At 35.1% G+C, this 17,733-nt stretch overlaps 1 protein-coding gene and 1 non-coding gene across 4 annotated transcripts; both read right to left on the reverse strand.

Moving 5' to 3' along the window:
• Nucleotides 1–127: 127 nt before the first annotated feature.
• LOC140983308 (probable inactive receptor-like protein kinase At3g56050) lies at nucleotides 128–7,048 on the reverse strand. Of its 3 annotated transcripts, XM_073450297.1 has the most exons (10): nucleotides 6,652–7,048; nucleotides 6,386–6,524; nucleotides 5,505–5,576; nucleotides 5,294–5,437; nucleotides 5,086–5,220; nucleotides 3,127–3,587; nucleotides 2,838–3,028; nucleotides 2,283–2,415; nucleotides 598–1,162; nucleotides 128–483 (listed from the first exon to the last, which is right to left on the reverse strand). In XM_073450297.1, exons 1-9 carry the CDS (start codon nucleotides 6,752–6,754, stop codon nucleotides 612–614), a joined length of 1,929 nt encoding a protein of 642 aa, XP_073306398.1. In that variant the 5' UTR covers nucleotides 6,755–7,048; the 3' UTR covers nucleotides 128–483; nucleotides 598–611. The 3 variants fall into 3 exon arrangements, with proteins under 3 accessions (XP_073306398.1, XP_073306397.1, XP_073306399.1); XM_073450296.1 differs by having other exon boundaries at nucleotides 128–1,162; XM_073450298.1 differs by having other exon boundaries at nucleotides 128–1,162; nucleotides 3,127–3,572; nucleotides 6,652–7,046.
• A 3,161-nt stretch (nucleotides 7,049–10,209) lies between these two features.
• On the reverse strand, nucleotides 10,210–10,282 carry TRNAK-CUU (transfer RNA lysine (anticodon CUU)). The gene has a single exon. It is a non-coding gene; the product is annotated as a tRNA-Lys (tRNA).
• Between the last annotated feature and the right edge of the window lie 7,451 nt (nucleotides 10,283–17,733).

Below are 17,733 nucleotides of genomic sequence, written 5' to 3' on the forward strand. Positions count from 1 at the left end.
ATATATTGATATGTTGTCATATCAATAAAAAAAATGACTTTCATCTATTGGATATACAATTTTGATATACTTCGTCATATCCAATAAGTTAATGTCATCATTAATGAGCACAGTTGATAGACGCAAAACTTTATGCATATTGAAAACAAAGTTCTATTAACAAGATAAGTCCAATTATACTGCTTTAGTTACAAAAAAAGGAATGACTTCCCGATATTCAATATTATGTCTCAATCTCATGCACTGATAAGCAAGCACATGTGCAACTTGATTTGCATACCATGGACAATGTCGAACAACAGCACCTGCCGAACGATTACACTGGATTCGAAGTTCCGCAGCGACCGGATCATCTATCGCAAAAAGAGAGATTATGTATTGCATTTTCTGGAGTCTTGGCATCAGATTCAATAGTCCAATTTGAAACATGTAGCTGATTTGCAAGATTGATTGATTCCTTCACTGCGAACATTTCGGCATGATCTATATATAAAACGTAGCAAAATAAAAACAAAGGAAGATTTCTAAACACTTTCCACCATCTACTATACCTGTACATTCAAGAAAAAAGCATGTGATAACAAAATTCAACTTCACATTTTCAGTCAGCTTCAGCTGACGATCTCAAGCTCTGCCCACCAAAGAGGTGACAATTTCGGTACCGCTTCATCTGGCCCAACCGTCGTTACCTCTCTCAACATCGCACAAACTTCTTTCATCGTCGGTCTTCCCCTCGGGTCCGGGTTTGTACACAATCTGATCACATCACCAATCTGCCGAAGTTGTTCTTCGTCATAGGTTCTTAAAGTGGGGTCTAAGATCTCCCTTAGATTTTGCACTCTAAGAGAATCCGATGCCCAGTTTTGAAGCAAATCACCACCAACCGAGTGGGGAAGCCTACCGGTTATCATCTCGAATAGTAAAACACCAAAGATGTAAACATTGTTCTGCGTAGTTGGTTCATAGTCAACTGCACTCCCGTCGTCTTGGTAGATGAAATCTGATAGTTTAGCAGCATAATCTTCAGCCAAATATACAGTTGAGGAAGTCAAGTTCCTGTGGACTAATGCCGGTGTTAATTGGTGCATGTGCTCGAGACAGTATGCAACACCCATTGCGATTCTTAATCGCATCGCCCAGTCCAGGTGTTCAGCTTCTTTTACTGCAGAAGACACAAGAATTGGATTAAATTTAAAGAATTAGGAAATATAAGGTACTTTATCAAGAATGAGGCTACACAAGACTAAATCTATCTTCATGATGTTGTAAAAGTTGACGTGCCACCAGCGGCTACGGCTAACAAGTTCGTTGACCATTCGTGGGCTGCAGAAATTCAGCATTTCTAACCAACGGTTCACTCACATTCTATAACCAAATATTACAAATTGATCTAATTTTTTTTCTTCCCTGATTCATGCAAAAAGGAGTCTACAACTATAGAGGTCACCCCTCTAGAAGGTGACTTCCCATTCAAGTGCTATATAATTCGAAGTCCATCCATCAATCGTCCATACTCTACCTTCCTACCCTTGGGTGAGCATGTTACTCGGCGTCGGACTAGCTCTAGATACTATTGCTGCCGGTATAGCTTAGAATTCACCATTTTAGCTGCCAGTTGAAAATCGAATATCCGTCGAGAATGGCTTTTACAACATAGCAATTAAATTAACTAATTTGATTCAATTATCTATTATTTTCTTGTTTGTTACAACTTACAATTAGAGTCGTCAAAATGAGTTGGCCCTATTGGGCCAGCCCGTCCCACCATGAAAAATAGGCAGGTTATGGCCCGTTTGAAGGCATGTCAAAATGGGCCAGCCCGTTTGGCTACGGGTTGGGGCGGGAGTGGAACCGCCCGCCAATTTTTAAAAAGTTATGATATTATTTATAATGATTTATGTATGGGTGACATGTTTTGTAAATGTTTATGTTATTTATAATGGTGCATGTATATTTGATGAAATTTGAAAGATTTATATTATTTGTAATGATTTATACATGATCGATTAATTTTGAATTGTATGAAGTGGTTTATGTATGATTATCGGTTGATGAATTTTGAAATATTTATATTATTTTTAATGATTTATGTATGATTTTTTTTATATTTTTGACGGATCGGGGTTTTCCCAACCACCCAAGTTGGCAGGGCGACCACCTAGCCGTGCAGAATGTTCATTTGTTTTCTTCTTGTGTGCAAGAGAATCAAATTTCGAAATCAACTGAAAAAAGTTGCCAACCTAGACGTTACAAAAATTATATATGAAGAAATGACAGCTTACTATGCAGATGCTCAAAGAGAGTTCCATTGGGAGCATATTCAAAAACCAACATTCTGGTGAAAGGCTCATCTTCCATGCAATATCCAAGAAGGTTGACGAAATTTTTGTGATTCACTTTCGATAGGGTGTCAATCTGAAAAAGATAAAACAAAGATCATGCATCACGTAGCATCAAAAATATGCAAAGTCGTCCGGTGTAAGAAAAACCTTAACCCGGTTAACAAAAAAGGAGAAAGATGAGTATTTCCAAGTAATGAAATTTCTAAATGACATGCTTGTAAAAGGTTTACACCATTCGTAGACGGTAGTTTTGTAAATACAGGGTGTGCGTATACAATAGAAAACAAAGGTTAATAGTCTCTTGATTAGTAAATAGTAAATACTAACAACCGAACACAAGCGTATGCTTAATAAATCATAATTTTATTGATTTTAAATATTAAAAATAATGTGTTGTACTGCAAATTAGAGAAGAGACGTAATAGACATTTGAAATAAAAAACTGAATTACAATTTAAGAACTAAAAAGGAGTTGCACCAAGAAATCAAGGATACCTTCTTCCTGAACTGGGCTTCCTGATTACTTGTCCACTCCTTTGCAGATGCCACTGCAATAGAGGCAACTGCGATTTCAACTCCATTCGATAATGTACCTTTATACATGGTACAAACCGATGAAGAACCAATCACATTGCTAAAATCTTCACAAGCAGCCTCAAGTTCAGATCTTTTGAGCTCCGGAACCCCTGAAACACCAAAGAAGAGAGTTGATATATACATGGTGAATCTTCGATGTAGGAAGTAGAGTAAATGCAGAGACATATTCGTAAATCATAACAAGTACCGGTGACAAATGCTCTCTGCAGCTGTCCAGTTATTCCCGTAGCCCATGGCTTGACAGGAGTCATTTTACCACAATAGCAAAACAGTATGCCAGTGATGAAAATTACAAGCAATAGAGACCCTCCAATGGCTGAAGTAACTATAAGTAGTTGATGGCGATATTCTCTGGAAGTTCTGTTAGATGCACTTGGCCTTTCTGCTGGGGCATAGAATGATGGCGGAGAAACATGTCTGTCATGAGGTAACAGGGATGGCGGCGAAACTGGATTCAGAACAGGAATTGGAGGTGGGGACAAAGAAAAAACAGGGGGAGGAGGTGCACTGATTATCAAAAATTCTGGTGGAGGAGGTGGAGGAACAGGAAAAGGAAGAAACCATTCGAGACTTCGTTTAGGAGACTCATGTAACAATTTTCGCCAGTTCATATTATCCATTTGCCTTGAATTCCTACAATGATTAATGCTAATATGGTGTTAAAAAAATATGAAAATAATTAAACCTCAACCATGACGGATGCTTGTTATGCCCCGGACCTACTGAGCCTCACAAGCTCGACTCTATAAAATAGGCTTGAAAACGTTACGTGTCCATCCTCGTTATGGAAATGATTAACCTAAATTACTGGAACAGTCAATGTCATCGTGTTAAGGAGGTATTAATATCTAACCAACAATCAAGGTTCTAAAATTCACTAGGCGCTAGTCGGGTGCCAGACCAGCATCTAGTGTCGTTAGGCGGATTTCACGGTATCAACATAATAAGATGAAGTTTGGTATGCTAGGGCAAGCCAACAAATCGTATTTTTTGTTGAAACTAAAAAAAAATTATTTTTCATGTTTTTTAATTGAGATTTTAATTTAACTTAAAAGCCAAAAAAATAAGACTTTTCGTCCGCCTAAGTCCACCTAGGCTAGTCTATTAGCACTTTTCGGTGTGGTCGGCCGGTGCCTAGCACCTAGGCGGCTACCTAGGCCGATTTCTAGAACACAACCAACAATATTTCTCGTCCTTTTTTCCTAGCTTTCTAAATATAAGTATCTTAAACGCGATGGGGCGTGTAAAGAAATCGTAATTGCATGTTCTATATTTGGGAATGGTTGTGTTGGCTTAAGCGTGAATGAGTGAGACTAGTACTAGTACGAGTGACCTTCAGTGAATTCTCGAGTTTCAAGCTGCTAACATTGTGACGTTGTGCCGCTTGATCTAGTTGGCTAGATGGGTCGTAAAAGAGTGACACCAGATCTTAACGGGTAATATTGTCTATGCTGGGAATAGGGCCGATGGTAAGAAAATGATAAGACTGGTCTCCAAGGGATATAATATAGCACCTGCAGACAGACATGCATTTCTCCGGATTAATGGGCCTAATAGCCCGACCCATTAACATCCAAGTAGGTGCAATCTGCGCTAACACGGGTATAAGGAAATAAAGTTGCGTCTTGGCTAACAGCTATAATTTTTGCCCTAGTGACAAGCGCTTGATAGTTGATCCTAACAGATGGTAACAGAGTGAGGTTATAAGTTCAAGTCTCCCAATATGCGTATTTTTATACTTCTTGGAGAGAAATGTTGGGTTCGCGTGCATGAGTAACAACTATAGTTTTTGGTCTAGAGGCAAGCACTAAATCCTAACAGACTAGATAAAATACAACATTTTCACCAAGATGCAGGCAAAATTTCTTATAAGGTAGTGGCATTTTATACAAGTAATGAGATTAGCGCCTAACGAACATCGGCAAAAACATGGTTTAAGTAACAAAAAAAGCTCGTAGAAGTTTACAAAAAAACTACATTCCTCACTATTTCATTATCAAATTGTCAAGAAAAGCATCCCAGACAATTCAATAAGCAAGTAATTTCCTTAACAATTTTCTCAAAGGAAATAGATTGATAATTTAAAAATATGAACACTTATCAATTATGGAATGCATAAAAGCTTTGATGTGCTGAACAAAACTACCATGAGACAAGGAGACTATTGCGAGATAATATCCATGTAGTACTGGACCTATCCTCTGCTTGAACTTTAGATAGCTTTTCAGGTTCGTAAATCTCATTTTGTGTTCTGTCAAGGATCTCATTGTTGTCCAGTAAACTGTAACATGAAAAACACATATTATTAATCATGAACAGCTTCACTAAAGGAGCCAGTTCTGTAAAATACTTACAGTATTCCTGTACAAAGATTGTGGCCAAGACCGCATGGATGCTGTCCACTGATGTTATTATGACTCAGGTCTAGTACCTCCAAATCTTTTAAATCCACAATCTCTCTTGGGATGGCACCCGAAAAAGAATTGTTGCGCAGAATTCTGCCGAGAACTTGCAGTTATAAAAACTTGATATATTCGACCAGGAACAAATTCAGCTTTATCTTACATGAATTTAACGCGAACCAGATACCCAATATCAGGAGATAGAGTGCCATTCAAGCAGAGATCTTTCAGGTTCCTGCAGACAATAGTTAGGTAACTTAAGTATCCAGTTTTTACACCTAAGTTTTTCCCATGAATCCATTACTCTATATCATACAGAAGGACCTTAAACCCATCGATTTTTGTCTTTCGGTTTGCCGTGTTTTGAATTTACCAAAATATCCATATAAAATCTTGTCAACTAAAAATTAGTTTACAATGATTGATTTTATTTTTTGCTATTTACTTTCACAGTAGCTTCAATATCAAATGATCCATTAATATTTTTCATGCAAAGTTGAAAACTAATCATTTCAACTTTTGTGTTATATGTTTTGCGTATGCCCCATTGATTAGTATCAAGAAAACCACAGCACGTTAAAAACAATAATGAATTTGCAACATCCAAATCCAATCTCATCAAATAAATTCTTTTCAAAACCATGATTCTATTTTTTACTAAGCTTTGAATTGGGTAAAAAATCCAGGACTAATTCGGATTACATTTATTATTGCCAAATCCACAAAAGAGAAATAAGGTTAGAAACTGTCACAGCCTCACGGGCATTACTAAAGGATTTTCAAATTCACGAAAAAGCTTGTTTTTTTTATCCCATTTCATGCACACAAAATGTCTGCAACCAAGTTCTGCATCACTTTTTCAATGATATATGAAAATTTTTTTAATCCCCGATTAAATCAGGAAAGAAAATTACGCACAGATAAAAAAAAACTAAAAGCAATCCAAAGATATATATATTTATGAATAGTTTCATTCGCACCAAAAGACAGCTACTTGCATCGTAATAATAAAAACGATGAGTACTATGGAAAAGTTACACTTACAGAACAACAACATATCCTTCTGAACACCCAACTCCAACCCAAGAACATGGGGTTTCCACTCCTTTTTCATATCTCCAATTCGACAAGGCCCCATATGGATCAGTCACCACTTTCTCTTTAAACTTCAGCAAGGCCACACCTAATTTTGCCAAACAAAAAAAAAACAATCACAAATTAAAAACCCAAAATAAAAACATAATAAAAATACAATCTTTGATACATTCTGCAGAAAGAAAAGATGAAAAACCAAGTAGAATTGAAGCAACCTTCATCATTGAGAGACCAACAAAAAGTTGAGTTCAGCAGAAAAAGAAAGCACATAGGTATTGCCGCCAACAGGTAACTTTGAGATCTCCGAAGCCCTTCCATTGCATTGATTAAAGACCAAAATAAATTAATCTAATGACTGTTCTCAATATAAATGTTGTGCATCAAGCACCAGTTGTAGGCAACAGAGCTAGCTTCTCGAAAAGATCATCTAATCGCCAACTAACCATGTTGACTCACTGGGAGTGAAAAAATATATTTTTAGAATTGGAAAGCAACTTTTTATGTTTTTTTAATGTTTTTAAAAACTCCATGGGAAATCTAACATGAGCCCACGAATGCAAAACGACTAGAGAGTTGAAGCACAGGGCGGGAGAAAGAGTTCTAGCGCGACTGTGAACAAAATAAATTATGGGGTTGTCTATTGGCAGATGGGCAAAAACTTGTGTAAGACGGTCTCACGGATCGTATTTGTGAGACGGGTCTCTTATTTGGGTCATCCATGAAAAAGTATTACATTTTATGCTAAGAGTATTACTTTTTATTGTGAATATGGGTAGGGTTGACCCGTCTCACATATTAAGATCCGTGAGACGATCTCACATGAGACTCACTCTGGCAGATGAGTCGAATCATAGGTGTTCAACCCGTGTTTTATTATGTTGTATATAAAAATTTGAATCAAATATTGGTTTCATGAAATTTCAAATTAAACCAAACTCTTAATTTTTTATAACCAAATCTTGTTTAGATTATTCAGTTTAAAGTTTGAGCTTCATAGTTAACAATTGATAATTGATATAAATTAAAATAGAATGATTATAAGTAAAATATTATAAATAAAATAATTATACAACTTACAAAATTCGGTAATTTATGTATAAAAAAAACATAAATTTTTAGAGATATGCTTATGTATGGGCTAAAATTTATAACAATACATTTTCGATATAATTGTATTGTAATAATATAATACAAACAAAAATCAAACAATATATTTTTATAATCAAGAAAAATCATGCAAAACTAATAAAAAAATATTTTGTAATTTTGATATTAGTATAATCGATTTGAAATTTTTTGGTTCGATTTAATGTATCCAAAACTTGAACTAAACTAAATTTTTCGGTATAAATGATTTGAAAACCAATCTAAACTAGGATTAACTGAAAACCAATTCAAGCCATGTGATTCGGTTTGGTTTAATAGTTTTGTCCGGTTTTTGAACACCCGATCAAATCCCATGATTGATGACTTTTGATTTACTTCAAAATCGACCAAAAAAATTTAAAAAATTAAATTAAATATGGTGAAAAGATGGGTTTTTTGGGAATCCAATTTGCATGAATTTGTGAATTGAAATGTAGGATTTTGAATTTTCGAGAATGCTTCTTCTCAAGTTGAAGATAATCTCATGTTGAAAAAAAAATATATTATTACGCGAAATTATGAAAAATAAATCGTGATGGTGACGATGAAGAAACAAAGAGAAGTGGACATGTCGATTATGGGGCCAACATTGCTGACAATTATGATTGTCTTTATTAGATTTGTACTTTTCAATTGTGCGTCATTGTTGTTGTTATATTTTTTTAAAAAAAAAATGTTTAAGTGAGAGAAAATATTTGAAAGTTATATATATGGATTTAAATAATTTTTTATTTTTGAATTAATTTTTGAGGTTGAATTAAGTTCAAATCTGTAAGATCTAAAATACGATAACATAATCCAATTACATTCAAATATGAGAAAAATAGAAAATGACTAATTAAATGATTTTAATAACATGAATTAATTATGTTGTGCATCATTACATGTTTAAAATAGTGTTTTCTGTTAGAATGCATAAAACGATATTTTAAAAGTTATTTGAGACGTAATTAAGGAACGAAAACCGAATACCATATGAGGAACGGAGATCGAGTATAATAGAGTTTTAAAGATTTTCTAAGTGTACCTACAATTACTGTCTCTCGACAATTCACTGTGTTCCTTACTTTCAATTCAACAAAGGAGAAACTCGCTTGAATTTTAACAAAGATTCTGGTGGCTTCTTGAATTGACCATAGAACTAGCTTCTGTTGCGTTCGTGTGTAGGGGCGGAGCCAAGAATTAATCAAGGGATAAACTAAATTTTTTGGAAAATTAGTGTACCTAGACTATATAAAAAGTAATAATAATTCAATTTCGCCTATAAACCTAATGATTCGACTAAGTGTCATCAAGTGCCAAGGAGGTAACCACTTTACTTGATATCATCCCATTTGGATATTGTGACACCAAACTCACAACTTCTAATATGAATTTCATTTTTTTTTCTTCTATTTCTTTCTTGAATTCTTATGATTAAACTGTTTTAGAGGAGAGTAGCTTTCGCGAACAAGCTTCCTTATCAGTTGGTGCTTCGCTTCATGATTCTTACTTAAGGATTACAATTTTCTCTACGGGTTCAGGGTCTCGCGGAAAAATCTTGAAATAGGGACGGAGATTCTCGATTTTTTCGGGTTCGAGTTCTAGATTTTTTAAAATTCTTGAAATAGTTCGGAACAAGTATGAGAATATTATCTCCATCACCGCACACGTCTCGAAAATAATATTAATAATAAAAATATTATTATTATTATTTAAAATACTAATAATATTATTATATTAATTTTGATAGTAATATTATCACTAATAATAAGAGATAAATAATAAGTTTTGTTTCGAGAAATCCCCGAATCCGTCTCCATCTTGCCTCATTAATATTTTTGAAATGAAAATGAGGGCGAAGATAGAGATTTGATCGTCGCGATTTTGGGTTCGAGAGCCCGAAAAAGCTGAAATCAGAACGAATATGAGGATAAAGATGGAATTCGAGGACGAAGCCATCCCTATTCATACTTGGTTTGTTCATTGAATGGTAGAAAGTTTATCCGTTAAATCGTTGAATTCTATAATTGTTGATCAATGGAGGAAGGAAGGAGGTACATGGTTGGCTAGATTTAATTTTACTTATACATGTCTGATTATTAATTTTATATTTTCTCTTTTAAGTAGTTGAATTCTATAATTATTTATTAAATTTATAAATATATAAAATTATTATAATTACAATTACTAATAATATATATAATACTGTTTGATATCGTTTAGTTTGTTATATTATTTATTCACATTTTTATCAAATCTAATCACATATTTGATGTATCATATTATTTATCAATCTATTAATCATTTATCTTACATCAATCAAATCATCAATTATTTATCTTACATCAATCAAATCATTGTATTGAAATTACAATATTATCCTCAATTAATAATATTATAAATATTTTATTAATATTTTCAAAAAAACAAAACGGTAATATCACATTATCTCAAATTTAATCAACTAATCAATTAAATAAAACATTATATTAACTATATTTTTATATATTTTATTATTAAAAATTATTACTTATCTCTATACTATTTATCTCATACCACAAACTAAATAGTTACTTTGGATCGTATAAATATCAAACAAAATTTAAAAGACTGAGAAATTAGTATAAAATATCATACGTGAAACTCGCCCACCGTGGGGCTCGAACCCACGACCACAAGGTTAAGAGCCTTGCGCTCTACCAACTGAGCTAGACGGGCTTTTTCTTGAAATTCAATTAAAAAGTTGTAAAACATAAATATCTATTATAATAAGATATAAGCACCTATTACTTAATAATTGTTGCCCAGAATTTATAAATGACTCGACCTTGATTGAGTAGAGCTTTTAACACTTCCAAGTGCATATTTAGGCTCATTAAATTTCGATATCCGTCTCGAACTATTTATTTAAAGCAAAAACTTGTATGAGACAGTCTCACGGGTAGTATTTTGTGAGACGAATCTCTTATTTTGGTCATCCATGAAAAAATATTATTTTTTATGCTAAGAGTATTACTTTTTATTGTAAATATCGGTAGGGTAGGCCCGTCTCACAGATAAAGATTCGTGAGACCGTCTCACAAAAAACATACTCCTTATTTAACTAGTTTAGAGTCAATATGGTTCAACATTCAATATATACTAGGATTTCGTGACATGTATATAATTTTTTTTTTTTGTGTTTGATAATTTTTGTGTGTAAAAAAAAATAATTTTATTAAGATATGATATTTGTAGATTGAGCAAGATTTGTTGATACAATTTGAAATTTTAGATAAATTAGAGAGACGTTTGAGGAAAAATCGGAAAAAAAAACTAAAGAAATGTACAAAAATTACTAGTAAACTCACAAAAACAAATTTAGCTAACATATAACATGAAACTGTAAATTAATAATTTTGTGTCACTTTGACGTATGATGTGATCAAGTTTAATAATATATATAAATATAAAGACAAAAACTTGTGTGAGACGGTCTCACGGGTCGTATTTGTGAGACGGGTCTCTTATTTGGGTCATCCATGAAAAAGTATTACTTTTTATGCTAAGAGTATTACTTTTTATTGTGAATATGGGTAGGGTTGACCCGTCTCACAGATTAAGATCCGTGAGACGGTCTCACATAAGACTCACTCAAATATAAATAATATAGATAATAGCATAGGATAGGAAGATCTCAAGCCTTATGATTAATATTGGTAACTTGGTTTTAGGTAGATAATTTAGCATTTACATTCTCAATTGTAGTACTTAAAACATAATTATAGACCATAAACGGTCAATGCTATATTTTAATGCCAAAAGGTAAGGCTACTAAATCAAGATTTGGACTTATAAAAATTCCCACTTGCTTGAGACCTCTGAAAATTAAATGTAATCACATCTCTACCTAAAAAAAAATCTACCACCTTTGTTTATTTTATATCGTTTTTACATAATTTGTACAAAGCAATGTCATTGATTTGCTACTTTCAACGGATTCAATATTTTGTTGTGAGTTAGTGTCGGCAAAAGTGGGAGGGGGGACCAGTCAAAGAAATAACAATAAAACATGGGCTGCGCATCTGTTGAACAAAATGAAATTTCGTGGAAATTTCAGAAGACGCGTTTTATACGCGTCTTCACACTGACATGGGCTCTATAAATAGAGCTCCTCCCTTCATTCTGATATCATCCATTCTTCGAGTTTTTTTCATCTTATAATATTATATAATATTTGTGAGGTGTTTGTTCTCCTGTATTAAGAGAGTGTGTATTCTCTTTGGAAACACAGTGAGTGAGTTGTACACCACAAAATATTATAGTGGAAATTCTTTGCATCTTGCCCGTGGTTTTTACCCTAATAATTTTTAGGGGTTTTCCACGTAAATCTCGGTGTCCAGTTTATTCTTTATTTTCGGGTTTTATTATCTCAAATTACCGCAAGTGGGACCAACAAGTGGTATCAAAGCCTTGGTTTAAAATTTCTTAAAATTCTGAGTATGCTCTGTGGTAGCAGCCTAGACTGATCTTCCACATCAGAAAATATTTTTTTGAGATTTTTTATTTAAGGCGGGATTATTTTGTTCAGTCTACTAAAATTGTTGTAGACATAATGGCGGGAAGGTACGAGATAGCAAAGTTCAACGGAAGCAATTTTATGCTGTGGAAAATAAAGATACAAGCAGTTTTAAGAAAGGAGAATTGCTTGGCGGCTATTGGAGATAGACCGGTGGAGATTACGGATAATGGAAAGTGGAATGAGATGAATGACAACGCTGTTGCCAATTTACACTTGGCTATAGCAGACGAAGTATTGTCAAGTATCTCTAAGATTAAAACAGCAAAAGTTATCTGGGATACTCTGACAAAGATATACGAGGTCAAGTCGCTCCACAACATGATTTTCCTAAAGAGAAGGCTTTATACTCTTCGGATGGCGGAATCTTCATCGATGACCGACCATATCAACACACTAAATACTCTATTTGCCCAACTCACTTCCATGGGACATAAAATAGGAGAAAATGAACGTGCAGAGCTTCTACTTCAAAGTCTACCAGATTCATATGATCAACTTATCATCAACATTACCAACAATATTCTTATGGGCTTTTTAAGATTCGATGATGTCTTAACTGCGGTTCTCGGTGAAGAAAGCCGGCGCAAAAATAAGGAAGATAGGTTGGTAACATCAAAGCAGGCGGAGGCTTTACCGATGATAAGAGGAAGATTTATGGACCGTGACTCCAGTGGGAGCCAAAGACGAGGTAGATCAAAGTCGAGAAGTAAGAAGAAAAATATTTATTGCTTTAAATGTGGCGGTAAAGGGCACTTCAAGAAAGAGTGTACGAGTATCGATAAGATTTCTCAAGGAAATGTGGCCAGTACTTCAGGCAGTGATGAAATATTATTCAGCGAAGCGACAACAGTTGCAGAAGGCAGACACAAATTTTGTGACACATGGATTATGGATTCAGGAGCGACGTGGCACATGACGTCTCGGAGAGAATGGTTTGATCATTATGAACCAGTCTCAGGAGGATCTGTATTCATGAGAAATGATCATGCCTTGGAAATCACTGGGGTCGGTACTATCAAAATTAAAATGTTTGATGGCACCATTCGCACCATACAGGAGGTACGACATGTGAAAGGACTGACGAAAAATCTTTTGTCCTTGGGGGCAATTGGATGACATCGGGTGCAAAACTCGGATCGAGAACGTGATCATGAAAATTGTGAAAGGCGCGCTTGTGGTTATGAAGGCGGAAAAAGTTGCTGCAAATCTGTATGTACTTTCGGGAGAAACACACAAAGAGGAAGAACTAGCTGTTGCATCAAATGGTTCAGGAGAAGAATTAACAATGTTATGGTATAGAAAGCTCGGGCATATGTCGGAACGGGGGTTGAAAATTCTCTCAGAACGGAAGCTGCTGCCGGGACTTACAAAAGTGTCACTACCCTTTTGTGTGCATTGTGTTACCAGTAAACAACACAGATTAAAGTTTGGCACATCTACTGCCAAGAGCAAAAGCATATTGGAACTGATTCATTCGGATGTTTGGCAAGCACTGGTTGTATCCCTAGGAGGAGCGAGATACTTTGTCTCGTTCATTGATGATTTCTCTAGAAGATGTTGGGTGTATCCAATCAAGAAGAAATCAGATTTTTTCCAGATCTTCAAAGATTTCAAAGCGCGGGTTGAACTTGATTTTGAGAAGAAAATCAAGTGTCTGAAGACTGACAATGGATGAGAATATACCAGTGACGAGTTTGATGCATATTGTCAACATGAAGGCATCAAAAGACAGTTTACGACGGCTTACACACCTCAACAAAATGGAGTGGCGGAGCGAATTAACAGAACCTTGTTAGACAGAACAAGAGCTATGTTGAGGACTGCGGGTCTAGACAAGTCATTCTGGGCGGAGGTAGTCAAAACCGCTTGTTATATTATCAATCGTTCTCCTTCAGTGGCGATTGATCTGAAGACTCCGATGGAGATGTGGACTGGAAAGCCGACAAATTATTCTCATTTGCATACATTTGGAAGTCCGGTGTACGTACTGTACAATGAGCAAGAAAGATCGAAGTTGGATTCGAAATCCAGAAAATGTATCTTCTTGGGTTATGCTGATGGAGTAAAGGGGTTTCGCTTGTGGGATCCTATTGTTCACAAGCTTGTCATCAGCAGAGATGTTATCTTCGAATAAGATAAAGTAAAGGGAGACAAAGGCACACTAAATTCATAAACTACTATATTTCAGGTGGAAAATAGGACGGATGAAAGTCAAAATTCTTGTGAAGCAGTACCAGAGCACGAAGAACAAGAACATGTTGAGTCTGAAGTTTCCAATGTGAGGCAGTCAACTCGAGACAGAAGACCACCAGGTTGGCTTTCAGATTATGTCACTGAAAGCAACATTGCATATTGTCTATTATCAGAGGATGGTGAGCCATCGAGTTTCCACGAAGCTACTCAAAGCTCGGATGTATCCTTGTGGATGATAGCAATGCAAGAAGAATTGGAGGCATTAGACAAGAATAAAACTTGGGATCTTGTTACACTACCACGAGGAAGGAAAGCCATTGGAAACAGATGTGTCTATAAGATCAAGCGTGATGGCAATAACCAAGTGAAGCGGTATCGTGCTAGATTGGTCGTAAAAGGGTATGCTCAAAAAGAAGGCATTGACTTCAATGAGATATTTTCTCCTGTGGTTCGGCTTACAACAGTTAGAGTAGTGTTGGCATTGTGTGCGGTGTTTGACCTACATCTAGAACAGCTAGATGTGAAAACAGCGTTTCTTCATGGAGATCTTGAAGAAGAAATTTATATGCTCCAGCCAGAAGGTTTTGCGGAAAAAGGCAAAGAGAATTTGGTTTGCAGGTTGAACAAATCTATGTACGGTCTCAAACAGGCGCCGAGGTGTTGGTACAAGATATTTGATTCCTATATCATGAGTCTTAGATACAACAGACTGAGTGCAGACCCTTGTACGTATTTCAAGAGGTCTGGTGATGATTGTATCATTTTGTTGTTGTATGTGGACGACATGTTGGTAGCAGACCCCAACAAAGATCAGGTCCAAGGATTGAAGGCACAGTTGGCTAGGGAATTTGATATGAAGGACTTGGGACCAGCAAACCAGATTCTAGGGATGCAAGTTCACCGAGACAGAAGTAACAGAAAGATTTGGCTTTCCCAGAAAATTTATTTGAAGAAAGTCTTGCAACGCTTCAACATGCAAGATAGTAAGCCAATTTCGACTATCTTCCTGTTAACTTTAAGTTATCCTCCGAGATGTGTCCTACCAGTGAAGCAGAGAGGATGGAGATGTCTCGAGTACCATATGCATCAGCAGTGGAAAGTTTGATGTTCGCCATGATCTATACAAGACCGGACATTGCTCAAGCAGTGGGAGCAGTTAGTCGGTATATGACGAATCCTAGACGAGAGCATTGGAGCACTGTTAAGAGGATCCTTAGATACATTAAGGGTACCTCGAATGCTGCATTATGTTATGGAGGATCGGATTTTACACTAAGAGGCTATGTTGATTCAGATTATGCTGGTGATCCTGATAAGAGGAAATCTACTACTGGTTATGTGTTTACACTTGCAGGGGGAGCAGTAAGCTGGGTTTCAAAACTGCAGACAGTTGTGGCGTTATCTACAACAGAGACAGAATATATGGCAGTTACTCAAGGTTGCAAGGAGGCAATATGGATTAAAAGGTTATTGGAGGAGATCGGGCACAAACAAGAAAATGTTTCTTTGTTTTGTGACAGTCAGAGTGCCTTGCACATCGCAAGGAATCCAGCCTTTCATTCCAGGACGAAACACATTGGAGTACAATTTCACTTTGTGCGGGAAGTAGTAGAAGAAGGAAGTGTGGATATGCAGAAGATCCATACGAAGGATAACATAGCTGATTTTCTGACCAAGCCAGTGAACACTGATAAGTTTGAGTGGTGTAGATCCTTAAGTGGTCTAGCGGAAACGTAAGCAGCAGGGAATGGCAAGATTGAAAGGATGTGTGGAGATGTGTTTGATTCTCAATCAAATCTCCAAGTGGGAGAAATGTCGGCAAAAGTGGGAGGGGGGACCAGTCAAAGAAATAACAATAAAACGTGGGCTGCGCATCTGTTGAACAAAATGAAATTTCGTGGAAATTTCAGAAGACGCGTTTTATACGCGTCTTCACATTTACATGGGCTCTATAAATAGAGCTCCCCTCTTCATTCTGATATCATCCCTTCTTCGAGTTTTCTCTCATCTTATAATATTCTATAATATTTGTGAGGTGTTTGTTCTCCTGTATTAATAGAGTGTGCGTTCTCTTTGGAAACACAGTGAATGAGTTGTACACCACAAAATATTATAGTGGAAATTCTTTTCATCTTGCCCGTGGTTTTTACCCTAATAATTTTTAGGGGTTTTCCACGTAAATCTCGGTGTCCAGTTTATTCTTTATTTTCGGGTTTTATTATCTCAAATTACCGCAAGTGGGACCAACAGTTAGGTCGTTGATCGTTGGGATTTTCCTTGATAATCAGTATTGTCAATAGCGTAATCGAATATGATTTGAAATGATTTTATGTTGAAAAATTATTTGAAATCCATCACAATGACTAAAAAAATAACTAACTGAGATTCGAAACTCATTGTTAAGTTGATTTTATACAAACAAACAATTAGACTTGTTATTACGACTTCGAATTCATCGATCTAAATGTAACTTAAAAGATTTGAGTTACATCGACGTTAATAATTATGATTTTCGTAAAATGACACTCTCTCAATATTACAATTGATACCGAAATTAATGTCGATTCGATTTAGGTAGATTAGGAGGGAGCAAACAACAAGACCAATTGTAACGTAGGCAGAGACTCGTTCAACTGAACAATGCATCTGCTTGACTCAATTTTCTTGATAAACAATTAATTTAGGACACACCACTTGGAACGTCTTTGCTGGGGTATTGACTATATTTAAATAAATAAATAAATAAATAAATAAAAGAAGAGGATAACTACATTTTGTTGATGCTACCTGTCCGGAAATACTTTTAAAAGGTAATATAACAATAATTTTTTAGTGTAAAAATTTAATATTTATTTCCAAAAAAAAATAGTTATAATAATTCTCCTCCAAAACTTAATACCAACAAAAATTAATATTTTTTAATAAATATTGACATTTTAATAGCCAAACTTATTTTTTTTATCATGCAAAATAATTTTTTTGTCATCCAAATTTCCATTTTTTCCCTTAATACTTAAAATACAATTATTACATTATTTTATACTAAATTTTTTTTGGTAAGGATATAATATTAATTATGATGTATAGATGATATAGTTGATTTGAAATAGAATGAAACTCTAAAAAAAATTCAATGAAACTGAATTTATTGGTAAAAACTTGTATGAGACGGTCTCACGGGTTATATTTAGTGAGACAAATATCTTATTTGGGTCATCTATGAAAAATTATTACTTTTTATTGTGAATATCGGTAGGGTTGACCCGTCTCACAGATAAAGATTCGTGAGATCGTCTCACAAGAGACCTACTCTATTTATTTTATAGATAGATAAAATTCAACCAATGAGAAAATATGTTAAAAATATCTATTTTAAATGCAATAAATGTATAGGCATCAATTTCTTATTTTTAAA

The sequence above is a fragment of the Primulina huaijiensis genome, chromosome 8 (genome assembly GCF_012295235.1).
Source record: "Primulina huaijiensis isolate GDHJ02 chromosome 8, ASM1229523v2, whole genome shotgun sequence".
In the NCBI taxonomy this organism is placed as follows: Eukaryota; Viridiplantae; Streptophyta; class Magnoliopsida; order Lamiales; family Gesneriaceae; genus Primulina; species Primulina huaijiensis.